Source organism: Thunnus maccoyii, chromosome 4 (assembly GCF_910596095.1).
Source record: "Thunnus maccoyii chromosome 4, fThuMac1.1, whole genome shotgun sequence".
NCBI classification, from domain to species: Eukaryota; Metazoa; Chordata; class Actinopteri; order Scombriformes; family Scombridae; genus Thunnus; species Thunnus maccoyii.
In genome coordinates, this window is record NC_056536.1 from 27411110 (window position 1) to 27430811 (window position 19702).

Sequence of the window (19702 nt, forward strand, 5' to 3'; positions counted from 1 at the left end):
TGCTTTTTGTATTCTGATCATGCTGGGGATGTCTGCTTTCAGTTAATTCAGGTAGTGAACTTGATCTATCAGATTAAAGAGTCGAATAAATTATTCTTTCTTTTAAATGTCCATCAAGTGACTCCATCGATAGACATTTCATCCATTGTAGAAGTATGAAATCTCTAAATGCAAAGACCAAAGAGGAAAATCAAACTTACATTACAAAACAATCTTTTCTGTTTTTTTATTTTTCTGCCATGATAGCATCCCGTACATTGTTGTTCTCCCGAGGCAATTCCCGTGAATTTTTTGTAACGACTGACAATGTTGGTTGAGGCAATTTGATTGGTGCAATATCTGTACAGGTGGACACTAAAACTAGCTTAGTTCAGGTCTAACAGCCACGCAGGCAGGTAATCATGTTGAGGGCTGATACTGTTAGCTGTTGCTTAGTTCCATCTGTGATTTGAGCACTTCCTACATGTTATGATTTAAATCACAGGGTAACATACAGAGCACTGAATTTTCAGGACAACTCATTGCTGTGACTTTGACTTTTAGTCTGGTCATTTACCATTTACAACTGGACCAATAAAATAGAGTTAACGCTAGCCAGACACCCTCTTTGTATAATGTAGGATGAACACAGTATGAGAGTGTGAGAGCTGTTTGATGTTTGATGTTGTAAAGGGAAAGATGCCTTTACTCGCTAACAGTACATGTCAACTTGTCAAATTTCTATGTTCATGGGCTATGACAGTATGTCTCCTAGCAACACCATAGGAAACGTCCATTCAGAGGCCTGAATCTTTGAGGCTATTTCCACAAATATGTCCAAAAACTGTTTTATTCTCTTTTGAAAAAATGGAAAAAACATGCACAACAGCTGCTGTATCATTATACATAATATTTCCTAACACAGAAAGCGAGGAGAATTCAAATAGGTGGGCCATCTGTGCACATGCTTAACTAAGGTTTCACTCAGTACACTGGCTCCTCTTTCTCTGCAGATAAAATTAATCTACTCACAACAAACATAGGAAAGTACCATGGCTGAACCCTCAGTTTAAGTAGTCACGGTTATGGGTCATTATAAATAACACTATTATGAATGCCCTCAGCTGTTGCCGCATTACATATTATATGTTTTGGCAGAACAATGTCATAAACCAATTCCAGAGCAATGAACACAAAGGCATTCATGTATTTGCCATTTCTGTTCCAAATGCCAGCATATTTCCGAGGCCATCCACGCTTTGATTTGGTTCTAAACAAGGCTGAAAGGAGCACACTGCCAGTGCCTGTTTGGGAGAACTGGTGAGGGATGAAAATTCAGTTCCAGAGGCGTGTTAGCTTCAACAATCTAACAGCTGCTGGTTGCTTACGTCATCCTGATACAAAATGCTACTCTCATTTTGATAATGGAAAGTTACTTGCATCAACTAACAATTCTCAAAGGCAAAAGTCTGTGCTGGATCCAACACTGATTTAATGTAGCTTGTCAGTGAGAATGCATGAAATGTAGTGAGGCAGGTGACTTCTACAAATCTATGTCAAGGACCACCACCAGCTGAGTTCCCATGCATGTAGACAGGAGATCTACGAGGAGAACAGAGGTAGAATTCCAGGGGGAGATAAAAATACCTCAGGAGCTGCGTAGCTGCAGGTGTTATTACACCCTCCTCCAGAGGCCCTGCAGCCAGAGTGGGTGCAGGACAGAACAGGGGGTGAAGTCCAATGAAGAGACATCACCAGACCTCTGTGCTATTTCAGATAATCATGTTTACTAATGATTTAGCATTTAATTTGCTTCGAAATTAGAGCAACTTATTACCTGCCACATGCGACATTTAAAAAGACAAGAAAGGACTGCTAGTCACTGCACATTCCCCAGAGCTTCCACCTATTACAGTAACACTCACAACAGTCATGTGTTTAATGCTTGTGCATAGTAATTTGAATTATATTTGGTCAGTATTTTCAAAGATGCTTTTGTGTAAGGCTCTCCCCAATATAAAACCCTGTACATGCAGTTTCCAGATCCATTGCTGGAGACGTTCAGTACAGTAGGCTGTCTGCTGCTTTGGTTGGCAATCTCCTAACCTCCCCATTTGAGGTTAGGGCTGGACAAGGACCAATAAACACTGAAGAAAGCCATGTTTCAGAAAACGCTCTGAGCAGTGGCAGGCACAGCCAACTGTTGCTCAGCATACAGGCACACCCACATCTGTGCAGCACATAAAAACTGACTCAAGATCTTTTCAGATTGGTATGGATGTGATTCAGTGAGAAGATATTACATACAAAATAGTTTTTCTGTTTATACTTGATTAGACTTTGCCTTCTGGAACAGAGTGATATAGCAACTTTGTTTTGACGGTATCCAATTTTTAATGACCAAAAATAGACATGAATGTTTTAAAGTAAATCGACCCACACTCTGGCTAGCTTCAGTCTAACAAGGGACTTTCCTGCAGGTTGTCTTCCATGCTTAGTGAAGGAAGTCATTTATTTCCCCCAATCCAAGGATCAAGGCAAATCTTAACCATCCTCCAAAAAGCCAGTGAGCTTTACTTCTTTAACGATACCCTAAAGCAGAGAAATGTGAACATTCCTAAAGCCAATTATTGGGTTCGGCATGTGAGAGGGGATCAGGTGCCCACTTTGTCGGCATGAAATGCCTTCTTCTTGATTGGCTCTCACCTTCTCCATTCACAGTTTAAAACCCTTGAATTCAGACTTCCTCTGTCACCCCCTGACAAAGGCTCAAGGGGCAGGACACTCGCAAAGAAGCGGATTATCTTCTGGAGCCTGGCTCAAGGAGAAGGATCTGGGGAATCCGAGTAAGGCGAAGGTCGGATTTCTCCAGGTGTAAAACACTTTTGTTTTGGCCTGTCAAAAAACACCAACCCCACAAATAGGATTAGTTTACCTGTATTACTTAGGGTAACCACTGGCCACTCCATTAGGCTCATGTTTCATTTTCATCTTTTCTGTATTTCACAACTTCGAGATCTTTGTAAGCCCATAAATGTTCCTTCTGAATTTCATTTGTCAGAACAGAAGCAGTCAGTCCTTGTTAATGGGTAGAATTTATGACAAGAAACACTCGGCTAAAACTTTTAACAAGTTTAGGCAGCTGTTGTTTTAACAGTTGAACACTTGTACAAGAAGTTCCTTATACTCTTGCAATGCCTCCAACTTTAGAAACAAGTATGGAAATCCAAGCCAGCCAAACACTAAGTCAGGCTCTGAGCAGACTTTGGATAAGCAAACTGAGAGACTGCAGGATGAAGATATGGCTATGAATGAGAGCTGGGGGAAAAGCTGTTGGATGGGAGATAAACAGTAGTCCCCTCATTACTTTTGTCCAAGGTCAACAAGGGGCTCTGCAAGAGCCTCTTGAGACGTCTCTGACTTTTACTGCATCATTTACAGTTTTACAGGCCTTAAGTCTAGCATCTTACCATACACGGGTAAGACATGCTAAAATATTGAACTTTATTAACAAAGTCACAGGTATTTTTTAATCCTTGCACTGTGGTTATTGATGGTATTTAAATCAATGGAAATGGCTACTACTGCTTGTTTAACTTAGGATAAAATACTAAGTTACTTAAGACTTCTGTATTTAGTTACTGACTGTATTGGCAGAATAACCTGCAGTGTATTAACTCACTTAGACTGGCAATCTTTCTGTCTAGACTATTTCCCTGCAGGGATCATTCACCAGTCTATCAGACAGACTGAAAGGCAGGTTGTGATCATGTGGCTTTAGTTGTCATGATTCACAGATTGATTTAAAAAAAAAAAAAAAAAAGCAAATGATCCCTTCTGAAACAAAGCGATTCATAAAATGAGTCAGGAAATATAAGAATGTCGAGCACATCTGTTTTAAATGCTCCTAAAACAACAGGCATCTAATGCATAATGTCAGAGCCGTCAACTGCCAACAGGTAAAACCCCCCCCCAAAAAACAGAAAACAGAAACATCTTCGGCTATGCTTGTAAATCCACAAATATATATCAGGATACTTATTGTGATAAAAGTAAGCCTGACAGCTATCCCATTTTCCTTGATGAAGTTGGGGATAGGAATTCCCCCAGACAGGACCACGCCTGCTGGATCTTACGCTTTGAGAGCCAGATAAAATCCCAAAGCTAAATGAAACACTTCCTTCAGTTAACTTACCCTTCCTCCGCAAGATAGTCCCAAAAATAAACTGCTGGCACGTTCACAGTGGAACAATACCTAAATGCAAACACTACAGCATTCACTACAGTGTAAACAGACATAAACAGATGAGATCACAATTTGTTTTTGTATGACTTTACTGTATGTCGGTAAACAGCACTTCTCTATTACTTTATGCGTAAGTTACTGAATATCACTATGAAATGGAAATGTTTTTTATAACCTGTATCTTATTTTTGTCATCATTCCTACCACTTATAATAACTTTAAATCTCTATATTTTAAACAGGTCCCCAGTCATCAAATAAGATCTAAAAATTACGGACTTGCTTAGAGCTTATCTGGTCACCAGTGTTGTACTACAACAATAAAGGGCCAGTCAACTTTGGTGAACACTGACATGCGAATTTGTACCATTGATGGACAGCAAGCCACCTTGAATTGAGTGCTCACAAGGTAGCTAGCTTGCTGGCCTTTTTACCCCCTTTAAATAACTTGTTAAATTAAATGAAAGGATGTACAATCCTGAGAACAAAATAACAGCTGGTAACTATTGTGATTTACAGTGGCATGTTCCCAGCTTGCTATCGTGTTAGCTTGCCAGCTACAGTACTTCATCAGCTACCCCTGCAAGTAGTTCCCACATCATTATTTTGCTGGGCCACGTTCTGGTGAGACCAAGATTAAACTTAGCAGAGACATGGTGTCCCCATAGACTGATGAGTTATTTGTTATCATAGTCAATAGATAAGATTAATAAAAATAAGATTCTGGTTGCAAAATATACATTATCCTCAAGATGTCTGAAATGGAAACACTCCATAATATTTTTGTATGGTTGTGTCTGAGCTAATGAGTAATAATCCCACCATCGGGCAGCTAATTGAAACCGCAAACGTTTATTGAGGCTATTTGCAGACCTAGCAAACACAGGCTTTTTAACGATCCTGGTCCTGCGCTTTGTAAAAAGCTCCCATTACAATTAGCCAGGAGCAGGACATAAAAGTCAGCAGTTAACTTAAAAAATGTGGGTCAATCGATCAGGAGCCCTCATTCCATGAATGTAACTTTTATCACAGTAGGTTTCAACATTTATGTCATAACATTAATATATGATGTAAGAGGCTATATTGTACTCTTGAATAGTTTATTATACCTGACAGAAGCATTCCAGACTAAGTTTTTAAGGCATTATCATGGATCACCCTGCGAAGTATAAAAACTGTCATTATTTAAAGCTCATTTCTGTTGCAACTCATGTTAAAGACTATACAGGTGGGAACTATCAAATGAGTGACAATTCTAATCAGGACCCTATGGACTCTAAACTACTTTACTTTATACTTGAAAGAATTTTTGTGATTTTGTTCTTTCTGGAGTGGACAGTTTTAAACAAATGCTGGAGGGGGGTACAGAGCTTTACCAGATGATTCACTTTAATAGCACTCTACATTCAAGTCGTACAGAGACTTGAGAGGATGCATTTGGCTTTGCACCAACTACACAACAAACCTGAGGGCCGACATCTGACAACCATAAACAGAGTCTGGGAGTATCTTCCTCTCAGCAGTTGACAGACGAATTTCACCTGCCCTCATAATTCAAAAACAGGCCTTAATTTGAAGGTGCGCTAACACCTACAAAGACATCTGTTTGCCAGGAGTTTATGCAATAATACAAGAAAGCAGGAGGGCTAACCTGCCTATTCATTGGAAGCAGATGTGAGGGATCCATTTCCTACTATAATAAGAGGTAATTATAGACAAGGGGCCCTGTGTGTCCGTGTGAAAATACGCTGAGCTCCGGTGGTTAATCAGCATAGTGAAGCCGTCAGGTATCTGAGAGACGACAGTGAAACTAACTGCAGTCTGCTCAATGTGTGACTCATCACTGTGCTAATGGACAAGCCAGCACAAGCCAGTTCATGACCTTTCAAGGAAAAAAGAGCAGAAAGAGGATAATTTAAGACTCAGCTTTCACTTGCATCTCTCCTTCTTGCCTTGCTGACAGTTCTTTACAGTAAAATCCTGCTGTCTCAGACAGTGGGGAATAACATAACAGCACTTTTACATAGATAACATTATTACAACAAAATACATTATCATTTATTTTGCTTGCATTTTCAAGTGATCCTTAAGGTATTCACGCAAGCAATAACTCATACCTCAGCTTACTTCCAAATATTCCTGCCCAGGGGACTGGAGGAGCACAGGATGTGTGCAGTCAAAGTCAGGCAGCCATGGGTGACAATACACTATACCTTAGAATAATAAATAATAATATATAGTAGTATTTGAATAGCTAAATGTTATGAACAGTTATTGACTATATTTTACTGTTAAGGTGTTCTTTAACATCTTTTAGAGACAGAGCACAAGGGACCATGCATACTATCCACCACTCAGTAGAATTATCTGCTTCCACTGATTCATGCAATACATCTTAAAGTGCCAATCAGTAATACTTCTATACCTCGATTTTAAGTTGAGCATTAGCACCACAGATTCAGAGGTGACAAGAGTGCAGTGCAAAGGGAAGTGCAACTGACATTTTACTCTTTTCTGAAATGTATTTACAGGAACCTTTGACTTGACAGCTGTCAGAAGCAGGAGAAGTCTGCAGCAGGACAGTGATATTTACCATGGTTATATTTAATTTTTATGTACACTAGGCCTATATTATGGTTGGGTATATGCAAGCATGTTGGAAGGACGAGCTCCACCTCTGGGCAGCAGCAATAGCGTTGACAACCCCTTTAGAGACACAGCACCCAGGGCTGATCAGACCCTAATCTCTGCCTGTCTGGCCAGCCCTAAAAAAAATAGGTATGAACAAACAGCTCTACTCTCGTTCTTCTATTATCTCCCCTAAATCTTGTTTTCCATTATCCCTGCACCAGGAAAGCCCTGGTGAAACAACAGACTGAAGTTAACCATGTGCCCACAGGCAAGACTGATGTCTGTGCCAGAGAATCTGACTGCAGTCTGGTTTTTGTGCCAAATTTTAGCCCCAGTGTGCCCTCATCTCCACCCCTTGTACCCATGACAGGGTCATAATAGAGCCTCAGCAGGTGGAGCCTGGTAGGGAAGACAGGGCCTCTTCGTCCCGGCACAGCTGAAAGAGCCTCCTCTCTGTGCTCACAGTCCACATAAATCACACAGGCCCTCAGTTCAGGGGAAGAACCATTTAATTACCCCTTTTAAAGCAATAATTGCCTGACTTGGCTGGAGGTGCTGCCTTCATAAGGATGAACAGAAAAGCAAGACCTTTACTGTCTTGGATGAGTATGGAAAGAACATCAAGGGCAACCCAGATCTGTAATTTAGATAAGCAAATCTAATATATGTACCTCACATGGGTTTGGCTTTGAATAAAAAGAAATAAAGAAATCTGAAATTGCCTTTTGGGTGGCAAATTTAACCGAATATCGCAACAGTCGTGCATTGATTTAAAAAAAAAAACCTCAGCAATGTTCAGCAGCTGCTGTTCCAATAACTCGATCCTCTGTGATGTGGTGTGATACCGACATTGTTGGTGGTCACCAGCTACCTACTATAAACTGCATGTCTCAACTGAGAACACAAGCTAACTCATGTCTCTACACAAGTTACATACTGCCATGTGAGCTTTGAGAGGTACAGAGTGATGAACCTTGGGTTGGTTTCAAAATAGGATTCTGTTGTTGCACATCTGTAGGTGTCTATATCATCTTTGAGTAAACAGTGAACAGTATCTTTCTGCTACTGCAGAAGTAGATAAACAAGCCTTTAAACTGAGTATTTGGATGACTACTCATTCCACGGAATCAACAGATGGTTTGGGTGGAGAGAAAATTATATACAGCCACTTTAGTCTAAAACCACAGAAATTCCCTTTGCCTTACCAACTGTGTTACATAGCCAACCTTCAGCTTCAATAGGCCTGCCAGGTACTGGTAGACTTGCATACTGTCAAACCTCTGGGCACATGATGGATGCTAAGCTACATTAGTCGGTGTGGTGTTTAAGGAGTCTTTGTATTTCATTGGATCTCAAGACAAGCTTCAAGACAAGTGTATTTGGAAATGATCAGACACGTCAATGGTGATAGTTTCCAGCAGCGTACAAGGAGCAGTGATTTTAATCTTGTGAACTGCTCAACTAACAATAGGATCCACATTCCACTCTCAGAAGTGACTGTCTTATGTACTGCTGTGGAACTGCACACCCTGTTTCTCAAAAACCATACATCTCTTGGTAGCGAGACTGTCATGAAGAACATATCAGTGTATTAATAAAGGTTCTGTGAGGTAGTAAGGGAAACTAAACTAGTGCCATTGACTGTTCGCTAAAACCCCTCCATCATGTAGCAATTGTCCAATAAAACCTTGGCAACCAAAAGTTGGTACAGCAGGCCTGTCAAGCTTTGGATTTCTCCACATGCTGAAGCGATATGCATGGGGCTGTAGTAAGAGCGATACTCCATACATAAAGAGTTTGGACAGTAGTGTCTTTTGTTGCATTTCCAAAAACCAAAACCACAAGAGAAGAAGTGTATGAATGAATGAAACAACTCTAACATAAGCTGCATGTGAACATGTCCTGCAAACTACCTTACTACCTACAGTAGTAATTGAGGCCAAGGAGCACAGTATGAATTACCTAGGTTAGTTTGTGGGGTGTTATAATGAAATTTTTCTTTATCATATTAAACTATCTCTTAGAACAATGATCCTTTATCTTCACGTCTTCTTCATGGATCATCAGCTGGTGATGATGTTGACTTTTTGCCTGGGGCATCAGCCTCAGTCTTTTATCATGATATCATCAGTGTTGGGCAGTAACTCATTACTTTGTAGCGCCTTGCAGTAATGTAATTACTTTTTTCAGTAACAAGTAGTGTAAGGCATTACAATTTGAAATTCGGTAATTAAATTAGTTAGTTACGTCATTACGTCACTTTTTAGTCATGACATTTTCTATTTCTACATCTGTTAAATAGAAAAGATGCAACATGTGGGTGTGGAGGATTGTGAGTTGTTTGAAGGCAATTTTGACAGGGCGGATGGCTGAATAACTAAAATAAATAATGAGTAATGTAATGCGTATCACTGTGTCAATTCTGATGCAGCGTAACATTTGCATTTGCAGAATTCTGGATGATGGATACAAGTTTTCTGCCTCATTTATTAGGCCTAATCACTACAGGTCAAGGAGCTGTGGTGAGTAATGTTTATTTTTTATTAAAAACATCATATTTGAATGACTGTGCGTGTGTGTGTGTCTGAATCAAAGACTTCTTCCATTACAACACAGTTTGGCCCGTGGTACGGATCATGCATCTTCAAAAGCAGCAAACCTGGATGGAAAATATTTCCACCCAAGTAAGTTCTGCTCAGCTGAAACACACTGTGATGGAAATTCAAAAATCACATTCTAGCTGAGAGGGAAAAATAAAAAACAACAAGGGCTTGTACTTGAGCATAATTAGGTCCAGGGGAATTCATTAATCCTTAGTTCCAGCATGTTACTTGCCAAGTTACTGTATAAAAACTTCTGTACAGCTTTGCAACAACATTCTGTGACAAGCTGAGAGACACTCCAAATGAAGCAGATCTTGCTGTGCAAGAAAGGAAAACCTGTCATAAATACCTCTGCATCAATACAGCATGAAAAAAAAAAGGCTGAAGACACAGGGGAGATATTTAAATAAGACTTGCTTGTTGACATATGAAAGCAGAAAAACTACAATGTCTAAAGATTATGTGGATTTTCAAGCATAAACATACTTCAGAGAGAAAATAGATTTAAGTAGAAAAAAAGGGGTGTATGGGGGTTAGAAAAACAACAAAACAAAGACTGGTTTATTTCTTTCAGCATATATAGAGCAGGACATCTGAAATGTACACAGGAAAGCCTGAATAAACTTTGCTTCAGGGGAAGTGGGGTCCTCTTGTCCTGTAGATAATTCCAGGTTTCATTTCCCCAACAGGATGGTGACTCAGCAAGGGACAAAAAAGTTTTAGACCATCACAAGCCACTGCACCAAAACAATGGACTGCCCGACAACCTCTTAAGCACAGACGCATTTGCTTCCAGCTCTAAAGATATCTCATCATAGAGCAAATCACTTGTCCAAATTGCCTTGTTGCTGGGGCACACTGGTGGTCAGATGGGTAGAAATGAGTTCTCCACAGCAACGATGATATAAATACTGGTTTACCACTTGTTTACAATACGCAGGGATTGACAGTGAAAGCTACAAGAAAGAGTGAGCAGACAGAAGAAAGGATAGAGGGTGGAAAAAAAAAAAAGACAGACAGAGAAAATTCCTACAAGACCAAGAAGTGCGTGAGTGTGTGTGAACGTGTGTGTGTGTGTATGTGTGTGTGTGTATAACAAAGAGAATGAGTTGTTATGTCTCGAGGGATGGCAGCTGACATGATAACACAGACCAGACTGGTGAAGCTCTCCGGTCTCTCCTGAGGGCCTCTGAAGCCTCAGTGAGGGGCACAGCAAAGGTCCAGTACATGAAAACTGAAGTCTTCCATTAAGCAGAAACAACATGACATATCTAGTATCGTGTGTCTGTAACTGTGTAACGTCAAAAGGTACCAAGAGCATTTTTAAAACCCCCAACTGATCGTTCGCTAAGCCCCACGCAGTTTATAATGATAACAGTGGCAGATTTATGAAATTCTTAGTTATTTTTAAACAACTGATCCCTGATTTTAGGCTGAGGTAGATAAAAGCAGTCTCTAACAGTTGTAGCTAATTAGCAAGTTAAGCTAACACTAGCTACGTTAACTGGTTGAAAATGCTGTCTACAGCTGACTTTTTAAAGTTTCCAGCTGACTCATTTTAAAACAAGAATCCAGTAAGTCTTGAAGGTCTTAAATATGTGCTTGATGGCTACATGCATGATATTATGCTAAAAGATTAAGGCTAAAGCTACATGTCCCAGGAAAAAAAGTTAGCATTAGAGCTGAAACAGTTTGTCAGTTAATCTATCCAAAGCATTGTTGCAATAATCTGCAACAATTTTTTATAATCAATTAATTGTATCAGTGACTTTTCAAGCAAAAAACACCAAAAATCCTCTGGTTTCAACTTGTCAAACAAGAGACTTTCTGCTTTTCTCTGCTTTATATCATTATAATGATATAATCTTTGGGTTTTGGACTGTTGGTCAGAAAAAACAAGGTATCTGAGGAAGTTATCTTGGGCTCTAGGAAATTGAAGGAAATGTTTTCATTACTTTTTGACATCTTACAGACTAAATGATTATGTAAGTGATTAAGGAAAAAAATAAACTGCAGATAAATCGATAATGAAAATAAACGTTGCAGCCCTTGTCAGCATCCTGTAGGAGACATGAAAATAAAGGAACATTGCTCTTGAATTGTGGTGTTACTACTGTAGGTAACATTAGTGAGCTAGTTAGCATTGATTACAGCTTAAGTTGGAGCTGAAAAACACACTGATTCATCCATTCCTCACACTTTTGTTCATATGTGTTTGGTTTTAAAAAAGGCTAAGAAACTTTTAATTTGCAGGAAGGTGTCTGGATGGCAGAACCTTTAATTTGTGAAATAATTGGCTAATTAGACTCCAGCAGACTTGCACAACTACCTACTTACAAGCTCCTGCATTAAACAAAAGTGAGCCGAAAGGGGAAGCGAGTTTTTACCCCTATATTTACTTTTCACTGAGCCATTACACCCTGAAGCCTGCAAAATTCCACTTGCCGACCTCCCTCTGAGAACATTAAGGGTTTAACAACAGCTTAGGTGAATTTGCATTTTCTTAGGGTTACAATAAAGTCTTGCAAAGATGGGAAGCCTTTCTCTTTCACAGGTACAGACTTGTTATACAGTAAATGGAAGTGGAGGCAGGGCGCTACTAGTTTGTGTTCAGGAAGTGAGAAACCATCAGCTCTGATAAGACACCGGGGTGGGATTTTTTTATAAACACTTGACGGGATGTCTGGGTCAAACCTTGTTCTAAAACACAATAGAGAAAAAAGAATGATAGGTTCCTTTAGAAAGCCTAAGTACCCTGGAAAAAAAATCAATTCTGTTCACAACACACAAAAACGCCTTTGCTGAAAAGGGCAGCAACCCCCATCAGTGTAGCTGTAGAAGTTTGTATGAGTTGGGAGGGACCATACAAGACAATGCAACAGCTCCCTTGAGCAAAAAGTCGAATGCCCAAGTGACTTCACATCAAGCCACTAGCTAAGACAATGGCATTCAATAGGGCACCGACAACTACAGAGCACCTTCAAAGGGAAGGGGCAATACAGTTAACTTAGCATTTCAATGAATTTCTAATAAGTGCAAGGCTGGGTACGGCCTGGGAAAAAGACTGGTAATACAATGTGAAAAGATTGAAAAAGACTGTTAAAGATGGAGAAATCAGTCAGAGCCTGTAGCACTCTATTACAGGCTTTTGTTCTTCTTATCAAGCTGAGCGACTCGTGTTAGATTTAAAGCTCACTATTTCCGGAAAAGAGCAGAGTCGCCATCGACAATGAAGTACATCAAATTAAAGACCAGCTTGGCAGTCATTTCGCAAAAATGAATGAATTTCAAAGCACAGGAAGAAGAAACACTCGATATTAACCATTTTTCAAACGTAGCACTTACATCTTTTTTTTTCCAATTTTCAGATGAATATCCTTCATATTTTAATACTTTCCTAAAAAACACTGACTGAAAATAGCGAAGGACATAAAAATCTTACATTTGTGATTTGCTACCCACAAATTTTTTTCTGACCATTAGCTGTTTTTATTGCTTGTGGTGTAGACAGTGTTTGTCCTCAGGTCATCCTGTGACCTCACTATGAACTCTGTTGGTTTTATTGCACCTGTAGCTTCATAACACAGGAATGAAGAGTCATATATACTTTGAGTAGGTTTCACTGAAACAGAAGGAGCCAAAGGGCACTCGTTTAACTGTCTGACTGCAACAAAGACTTCTTTTGAATGTGAACAGTTACATATATAATGTGTAACTGAATAACATATATAACATATAACATATATAATATGTAACTTACAGTTATATGTAACAGTTACATATATAATAATATACATAATGATTCGTGCAGGGAAAGACTTTTATTACTTGCTGCATTGCAGGGAGGTCAGACTACAGTACCTGACAAAAGTTTGGACACACTTTCTCATTGAAGTGAATGGGAAGATGTGTCCAAACTGAAAAGACAACATGAAATTGGTAGGAATTTGGTATCTTGCTCACAGGCAATTAACCAGTAAGGCACTTATTTGCATATACTGGGAAGCAAATTAAATTTTGTTAAAGGATGGCCACTTAAATCAGTAGACCATGCTTCACACTGATCATATAATAATTTTTAACAAGCATTACTGAAGAAAATAGAATGAAAACCTTTTATTCTTCCCTTTTACTCTTGTTTGGAGGTGTGTTGAGTTCATGGTGTAACCCACACAAAGCAGATTTAATTACAGAATCAACCTGACAGAAGCTCCTGACCAATCTGAGGATAATCTACGAATGATAAACTGAGATTTGAAACAAAAACCATCCACGGACATGCGCTTCAGAGAGGGAAAATGTAAATGTCTGAAGAGGTATGAATGGAAAGAGTGGAAGTCTAGTTACAACAGGCGGTACTCAAGAATATGTGGGCTCATGTCAGCACATGCACAGCGTTGCTGCTGTACCAGCTGAGGTGCAGCTGTGTTTGGATGCTACATTGTGCATGAAAGCACAAGGCCATGGAGCACACTGCATTGTGAGAAGACATTAGTTTGTGTGTGTGTGTGTGTGTCCTGAGCGAGGGGGAAGTGAAAAAAACAATACATTTTAGGCATCTTTAAGGCTGCTGTATCTCTGCAATCGAAATTCCTCATATGCATTACAGTACATGTACCTCACTGATCTGATAATACAAGATCATTGTGTTTTGGCTGCAAACTGAAAATGGAATCAGAAGATAAGAAAAAGAGGTGTTAAATCCAGACTTGGGGGTGCTGTAGCATATAGATCGCAATGTGGATCCTTAAAGGACCACATTAATGTTTTTGACATGTTTAAGTTCTTTACTATAAATCATGCACACTTGACATTACAGCTAAGTGAGTATGGTAATGTTGATGTAAATACAAATCAGTGTGAAAATCCTGCACTGCATATGGTCCATTAGTGTAACTTTTACTAAAATCACTATGTCCACAGTGGTAGACTACCTTCCAATAGAGTTGAATTGATTAGTCGCTTGAAAGAAAATCAGTCAGCAACTATATTGTTAATCGATTAATCTTTGGTTTGTTGGACTGTTGGTGGGAAAAAAACATGCAATTTCATTACATCACCTTGGGCTCTAGGAAAATATATTTTCACCTTTTTTTCTGACATTTTAGTGACAAAAACCTGAGGATTAATGAATAATGAAAACAATCTGTAGTTGCAACTCTAAACACAAATAGGTTTTTAGTTTCTGCTTCATCAGTTCAACACTGAAAAAGAGCAGAATTGGTAAAACTTTGCCTTTAAATTAGCACTTCTGACCTGGTTGAAAGTTGATTTCCATACTGAATTTAAATAAATAGAGGAAAAAGGGTTGGAAGGTAGCAAAAACATATAAGATGCATACAAAAATATAAAAAAAGTATAATTATATATTTAAAACGGTGAGCCAGGCACTTAAAGCGAGCTCTTCAACATATCCTGTTCTGAGCTACAGGCTGAATCAAAACCGTGCAAAGGGTTGGACACACTTTTCTTTATTTAGGAAGGGAAAGAACCACAAAATAAAACATTAAAACTGACTCAATGGAGATTTTTAGACAATAACGCCCACAGAAGCCTTTGCTGAGATTCTGGTCTAGTTTGTTTCCCACATCACAGCTTTTTGTGGAGTACCATCTTTTCTAAATGACTGAATGCGATGCACATAAACACGCAAAACATTAAATGGTGAGAAGAGTCAAACAAAACGGCAGCTTAACATGTCTGCTTGCATACACGAATTAAAAGTGAAAAGATTAGTTAACTATGTTACAGGAGCTCATTTTGGCTGTGAATAAATCATGAGGAACCCCTGCTGAACTGTGAAACAGAGTCAGGTTCAGAGTCCTCACCTCCCTGACCTCTATACGGGCCCAAGTCACACTTCACTGCAGAGTCAACAAATGCCAGCCTGCTGGCCTGCACTCCATATGTGCCAATGTGCTCGAGGAGGGGGCGAGCAACTTCAGTACAGCATTGTCCCGAGCGCCAAGATGGCCTCTCTCCTGGGGCTATAATTCAACAATGCAATGTTTACTGAACCCAGTCTCCAAGCAATTATGTGAATGGGTCTGGAGGGGGCAGACCTTCCCCACTGTTCAAACTGTGGAGTGGAGTTGGTGTTTGCACTGCTGTGCTTTGCAACTCCATACGATCCTCATCGACTCTGAATGGGAATTAAACACCAGGTAGCCTCGTCTGAAACGACAAAGAGCCACACAGAGAGACCAACCACCTCGCCTAGTCAATGCATTACCCAGTATAGACTAAATAAATCATCAGATCCGACTGTCAGCGCATAATATTTAGCCCTGGATGAAGGGGTTGAGTTACACACAGCAGAGAAACAGAACAATTTACACCAATGACACACACGCATAATATATAGTCATAGGAATTCAGGCCGCCCATCCCCCCAAACCCCAGTCCTACCCCCAATGAAGTCAAGGGACACTTGTGACAGTCTATACTGGGAGAAATCTCTGTGCCAAAATTGTCTGCAGCAATGCTCACAGTTGGTCTGATGTCATACGCCAGAAAACAAAGTAGAAGAAGCAGGAGCAAAGAGCAAGTGCAACAAAGCAGATAATCCATTCTCACTGGTAAAACACCAGTATGTGTCAAAATAGATTTGTGAGAAGCCCCTTTTTTTATTGAATATTGAGCTGTAAAAAATGCTTGTCTTGGGTAATTTCTCACACTAGTGCTACTGGTGGTTCACGGCAGGATGTGGGTACTCATTTGTGATGGAGGGCTCTTACCCATCGAGAGTTTTTTATTGACTTTGATTGTTTGAGTTGATGCGCATGACCCCGACATTCCAGCGGGGAGAACGGAGGGCCCATAGTAACACCAGTACATGTGCATAATTGAATCAAGAGACAGGGCTGCTGGAGTTCAAAGTCATAATGCAAGAAACAGATGCTTGTGGTTCCAGATAATTCAGTTATGTTGGTATTGTTTTGTTTAGGCCTAGCAGTCAATCAAGGCTGTGGTAAAAGTGTAGAGGCCGTCTCCTATTACCTTCCAGTGTCAGCACACAACAGATGATGATAGCACCCTGGGGACCGGGTAGCTTTTGTGGATCGATGATATTGTAGATACATAACTCGACTTTGAAGATGCAGGTAACGCGTCTTCTGTCTCGACTTTGCAAAGTGATAGATCATGTTGTCCGCTGGATAGGATACGCACTCAATAGCATGTCACCGCTGGATGTTAAATATACCTTGAAGTCGTAAAAATTTTAACACTATAGCTTTTCAAGCGTCTGGCGTATCACTGCACATATCCAGCAGGTGAAAGATTTATGTCTGCTGGCCGTTGGAACTATGCGCCATCACTCAAAGGGCTTTGTTTCAGATCGAATCAACAGTGAGGAGTCACAGATATCTCAGCCATGACAGCTCTGTTTATTAGAGGGCACAAAGGTGAGAGACCAGACGGGATCTCCAGAGGGCGGAGGTCTATTCTCAGCAGCAAAGCAATGGTCCTCTTCTATATGATTCATAACACAGATATAGCAAAGTAAAGACAACTTATTTCACTGAAATATCATTAATTAGACCAGGATAAATACTCAACAGTGAGTGGGCAGTATACTAGAGCTGAAATAATTAATCAATTAATTAATTTGACTGATAGAAATCCATAAATAATGTGAAAATTACGCAACTGGGGCTGCAACTAATGATTGTTTTTCTTATCGATTAATCTGCCGATTATTTTGTCGATTAATCGATTAATAGTTTGATCTATAAAATGTCCGAAAATAGTGAAAAATCATCACGTCATTATTACCCAGAGTCAAAAGTGAAGTTTTTAAATGTCTTATTTTATCTGACAAACAGTCCAAAACCCAAAAATAATCAATTTACTATTATAAATGACAAAGAAAAGCATTAATGATCACATTTGAACAGCTGAAACCAGCAAACTTTTTGGAATATTTGCTTAAAAAATGACTAAAACTATTGTTGGATTATCAAAATAGTTGCTAGTTATTTGTCAAGCAAAAGTGTGAAACATTCTCTTGTTCCAACTTCTTAAATGCTGTTTTTCTCTGTTGGACATCAGTGTAAATTCTATATATTTGGGCTTTTGGGCTTTTGTTTGGACAAAATCAGCAGTTTCAAGACATAATCTTGGGCACCTGGAACTGGTGCTAGACATTTTATAGATGAAACATGATCAAATAATAGAAAAAATAATCAATAATAATAATTAAAAAATGGCTAGATGCAGCCCTGAAAGCCGGACGAATAAAACCAGAGGGTGCAACTGCTATGGTGCATTCTCCTTCCTGGAGCAGATGTTGATGGGTGAGAAGGGCAGTAGATTAAAAAGTTTTTTTCTTGTTTTTTTATTACATAAAGTCATTTTTTTTGCAAACGGACCTCAACTTTAAGGATTCCAGGTTGACTTACTCATCAATGAGGCAGACAAAGAAACGAAGTCAGTCTGAAAATGTGCGAGGACACAAAGGACTAACATGCTGGTATTAAATGCACATTTTCAGATACTTTTAGCCCTTGCAGTCAAAAAAAAACCAAAACCCCATACATATGTTATAACTGACAGACAGTGTAGGCAACACAAGGAGTAGCATGACTAAGTTTGAGAAGGTTTAAGACTCCAGGGAGACTATGAATAGCTTGTTTCTATGGACAAACTTAGACCGGCTTCACTTAACAGGAGGTTCTAGTTTGTCATATTACTTTTAAAAGCATCTTTACGGTCCATGCTGACATGATATGACTGTGTGGGCAGGAATCTGTTATGCAGCCCACCTGCATGTGAGCAGCCCTGCACCACCACAGCACATTATTTACTGAACATAAATAGCAGCATCAACACATGCTCTTTTTCTGCCTTTAATAGGACATAAAGGCACTGATTTGTAACTTTGACTTAAGCTCTGAGGGGTTGAGGGGGGGTTAAATGGTTTTATAGGTCACTTTTATGGGTGAATGAAACATTTAACCCCAAGTAGAGAGTTTTAAAAGTGAAAAGAAAGAGCAAAAAAAGAGAGAAAGTTTTAGCTCACTTACAGTGACCAGCTGGCATGTGAGTATCAAGAAGAGGATAAGTCCACAGATCGAAGTGGTCGGAGTGCCCATTTTCCACCAACCCAGCATAGGCTGCAAATGCTGGGGAAAAAAGGAAAAACCCGAGGTCCTTCACTCCTCCTGGCCACTGGAGCGGTGTGATATCTGCACCGTTTTCAGACTTTTCTTCTCTGTGAAGAAACCCGGCTGCTCCTCTGCGCCCCACGCCCGGTGGGACTTCATCAACAGGTAAAAAAAAAAAAAAAAAGGAAAAAAAAAGAAAAGAGGAAAAAAAAAGGATCCTTTTCGCGCTGCTTTTGCGCACAGACGTGAAATATCGACTCGGAGGGGACTCCGAACGTGCTTCTCCTCTCGTGCACTCCGAAACTTGGACTTGTTGTGGGACTAAATGCGGTCTTGCAAGTCACAGGGAAGTCCTGCGCTGGGATAGAGCAGACAGAGCGCTGCCGAGAAACTAAAAGGCGGAATGGAATTCAGGGAGTGCTGAAAGAGAAGACAGCTAATCCCAGTGAGGGGGAGACGCCACCTAGTAGACCCATGGTAGCTTTTGTACATGACCACACACTCCTCTCATGTGCCTCGGAAAAATGTCCTTGTATTCATGTAATGTAATACTGACTTTACCTCAGCGGTGGAAGAACTACTGAGATCTTTTACTTTTGCGACACTGCAGCAATAAAAAAAAAAAACTGCAAATCCCACCTGAGTAAAACTTTAGCAGCAGAATTGATTTAAAGTATCAAAAGTAGAAGTGTTCATTAAGCAGAATGACTCCTTTAAGGATTATACATTTATCATATTGGAGTGTTATTTTTGATGTATTGGCGTTTAAGCTGCATTTTACAGTTTGGTGAAGCTGATTTTTTACACTTTTGGGAAGATTAATCGATAATAGATTCGATATGCAACTTGCAAAGTAACAGCTTTAACTGTCAAGAGTAAAAAAGTACACCAAATCCCTCTGAAATGTAATGAAGTATAGCATAAAATGGGAATACGCAAGTAAAAAGTAAGGCAAGTATATTTGTATAGCACATTTGCCATTCAAAGTGCTTTACATAAAACATAAAAGGCAAAGGGTGAAGCTATTTCATTTATTGTCTTCTATAATATTTGTATAATATTCTTATAATAAAAACTTTTTATATATACAATGTATGCGTGACATATCAATATGTCAGTGTCATACAAAAACTTCAC

The 19702-nt window shown here is 39.5% G+C and overlaps 1 protein-coding gene across 12 annotated transcripts in view; it reads right to left on the reverse strand.

Moving 5' to 3' along the window:
• The window catches only part of hspg2 (heparan sulfate proteoglycan 2), a 101586-nt gene extending 82409 nt beyond the window's left edge, over positions 1 to 19177 (reverse strand). For 11 of the 12 annotated variants that reach the window (XM_042408812.1, XM_042408817.1, XM_042408815.1 and 8 more), the window contains exon 1: positions 18485 to 19176. In XM_042408812.1, coding sequence (XP_042264746.1) covers positions 18485 to 18571 — 87 coding nt within the window. In that variant the 5' untranslated portion in view covers positions 18572 to 19176. Of the gene's footprint in view, positions 1 to 18484 lie in introns of all 12 variants that reach the window. The other variant, XM_042408819.1, reaches the window with a different exon arrangement.
• Positions 19178 to 19702: the final 525 nt, after the last annotated feature.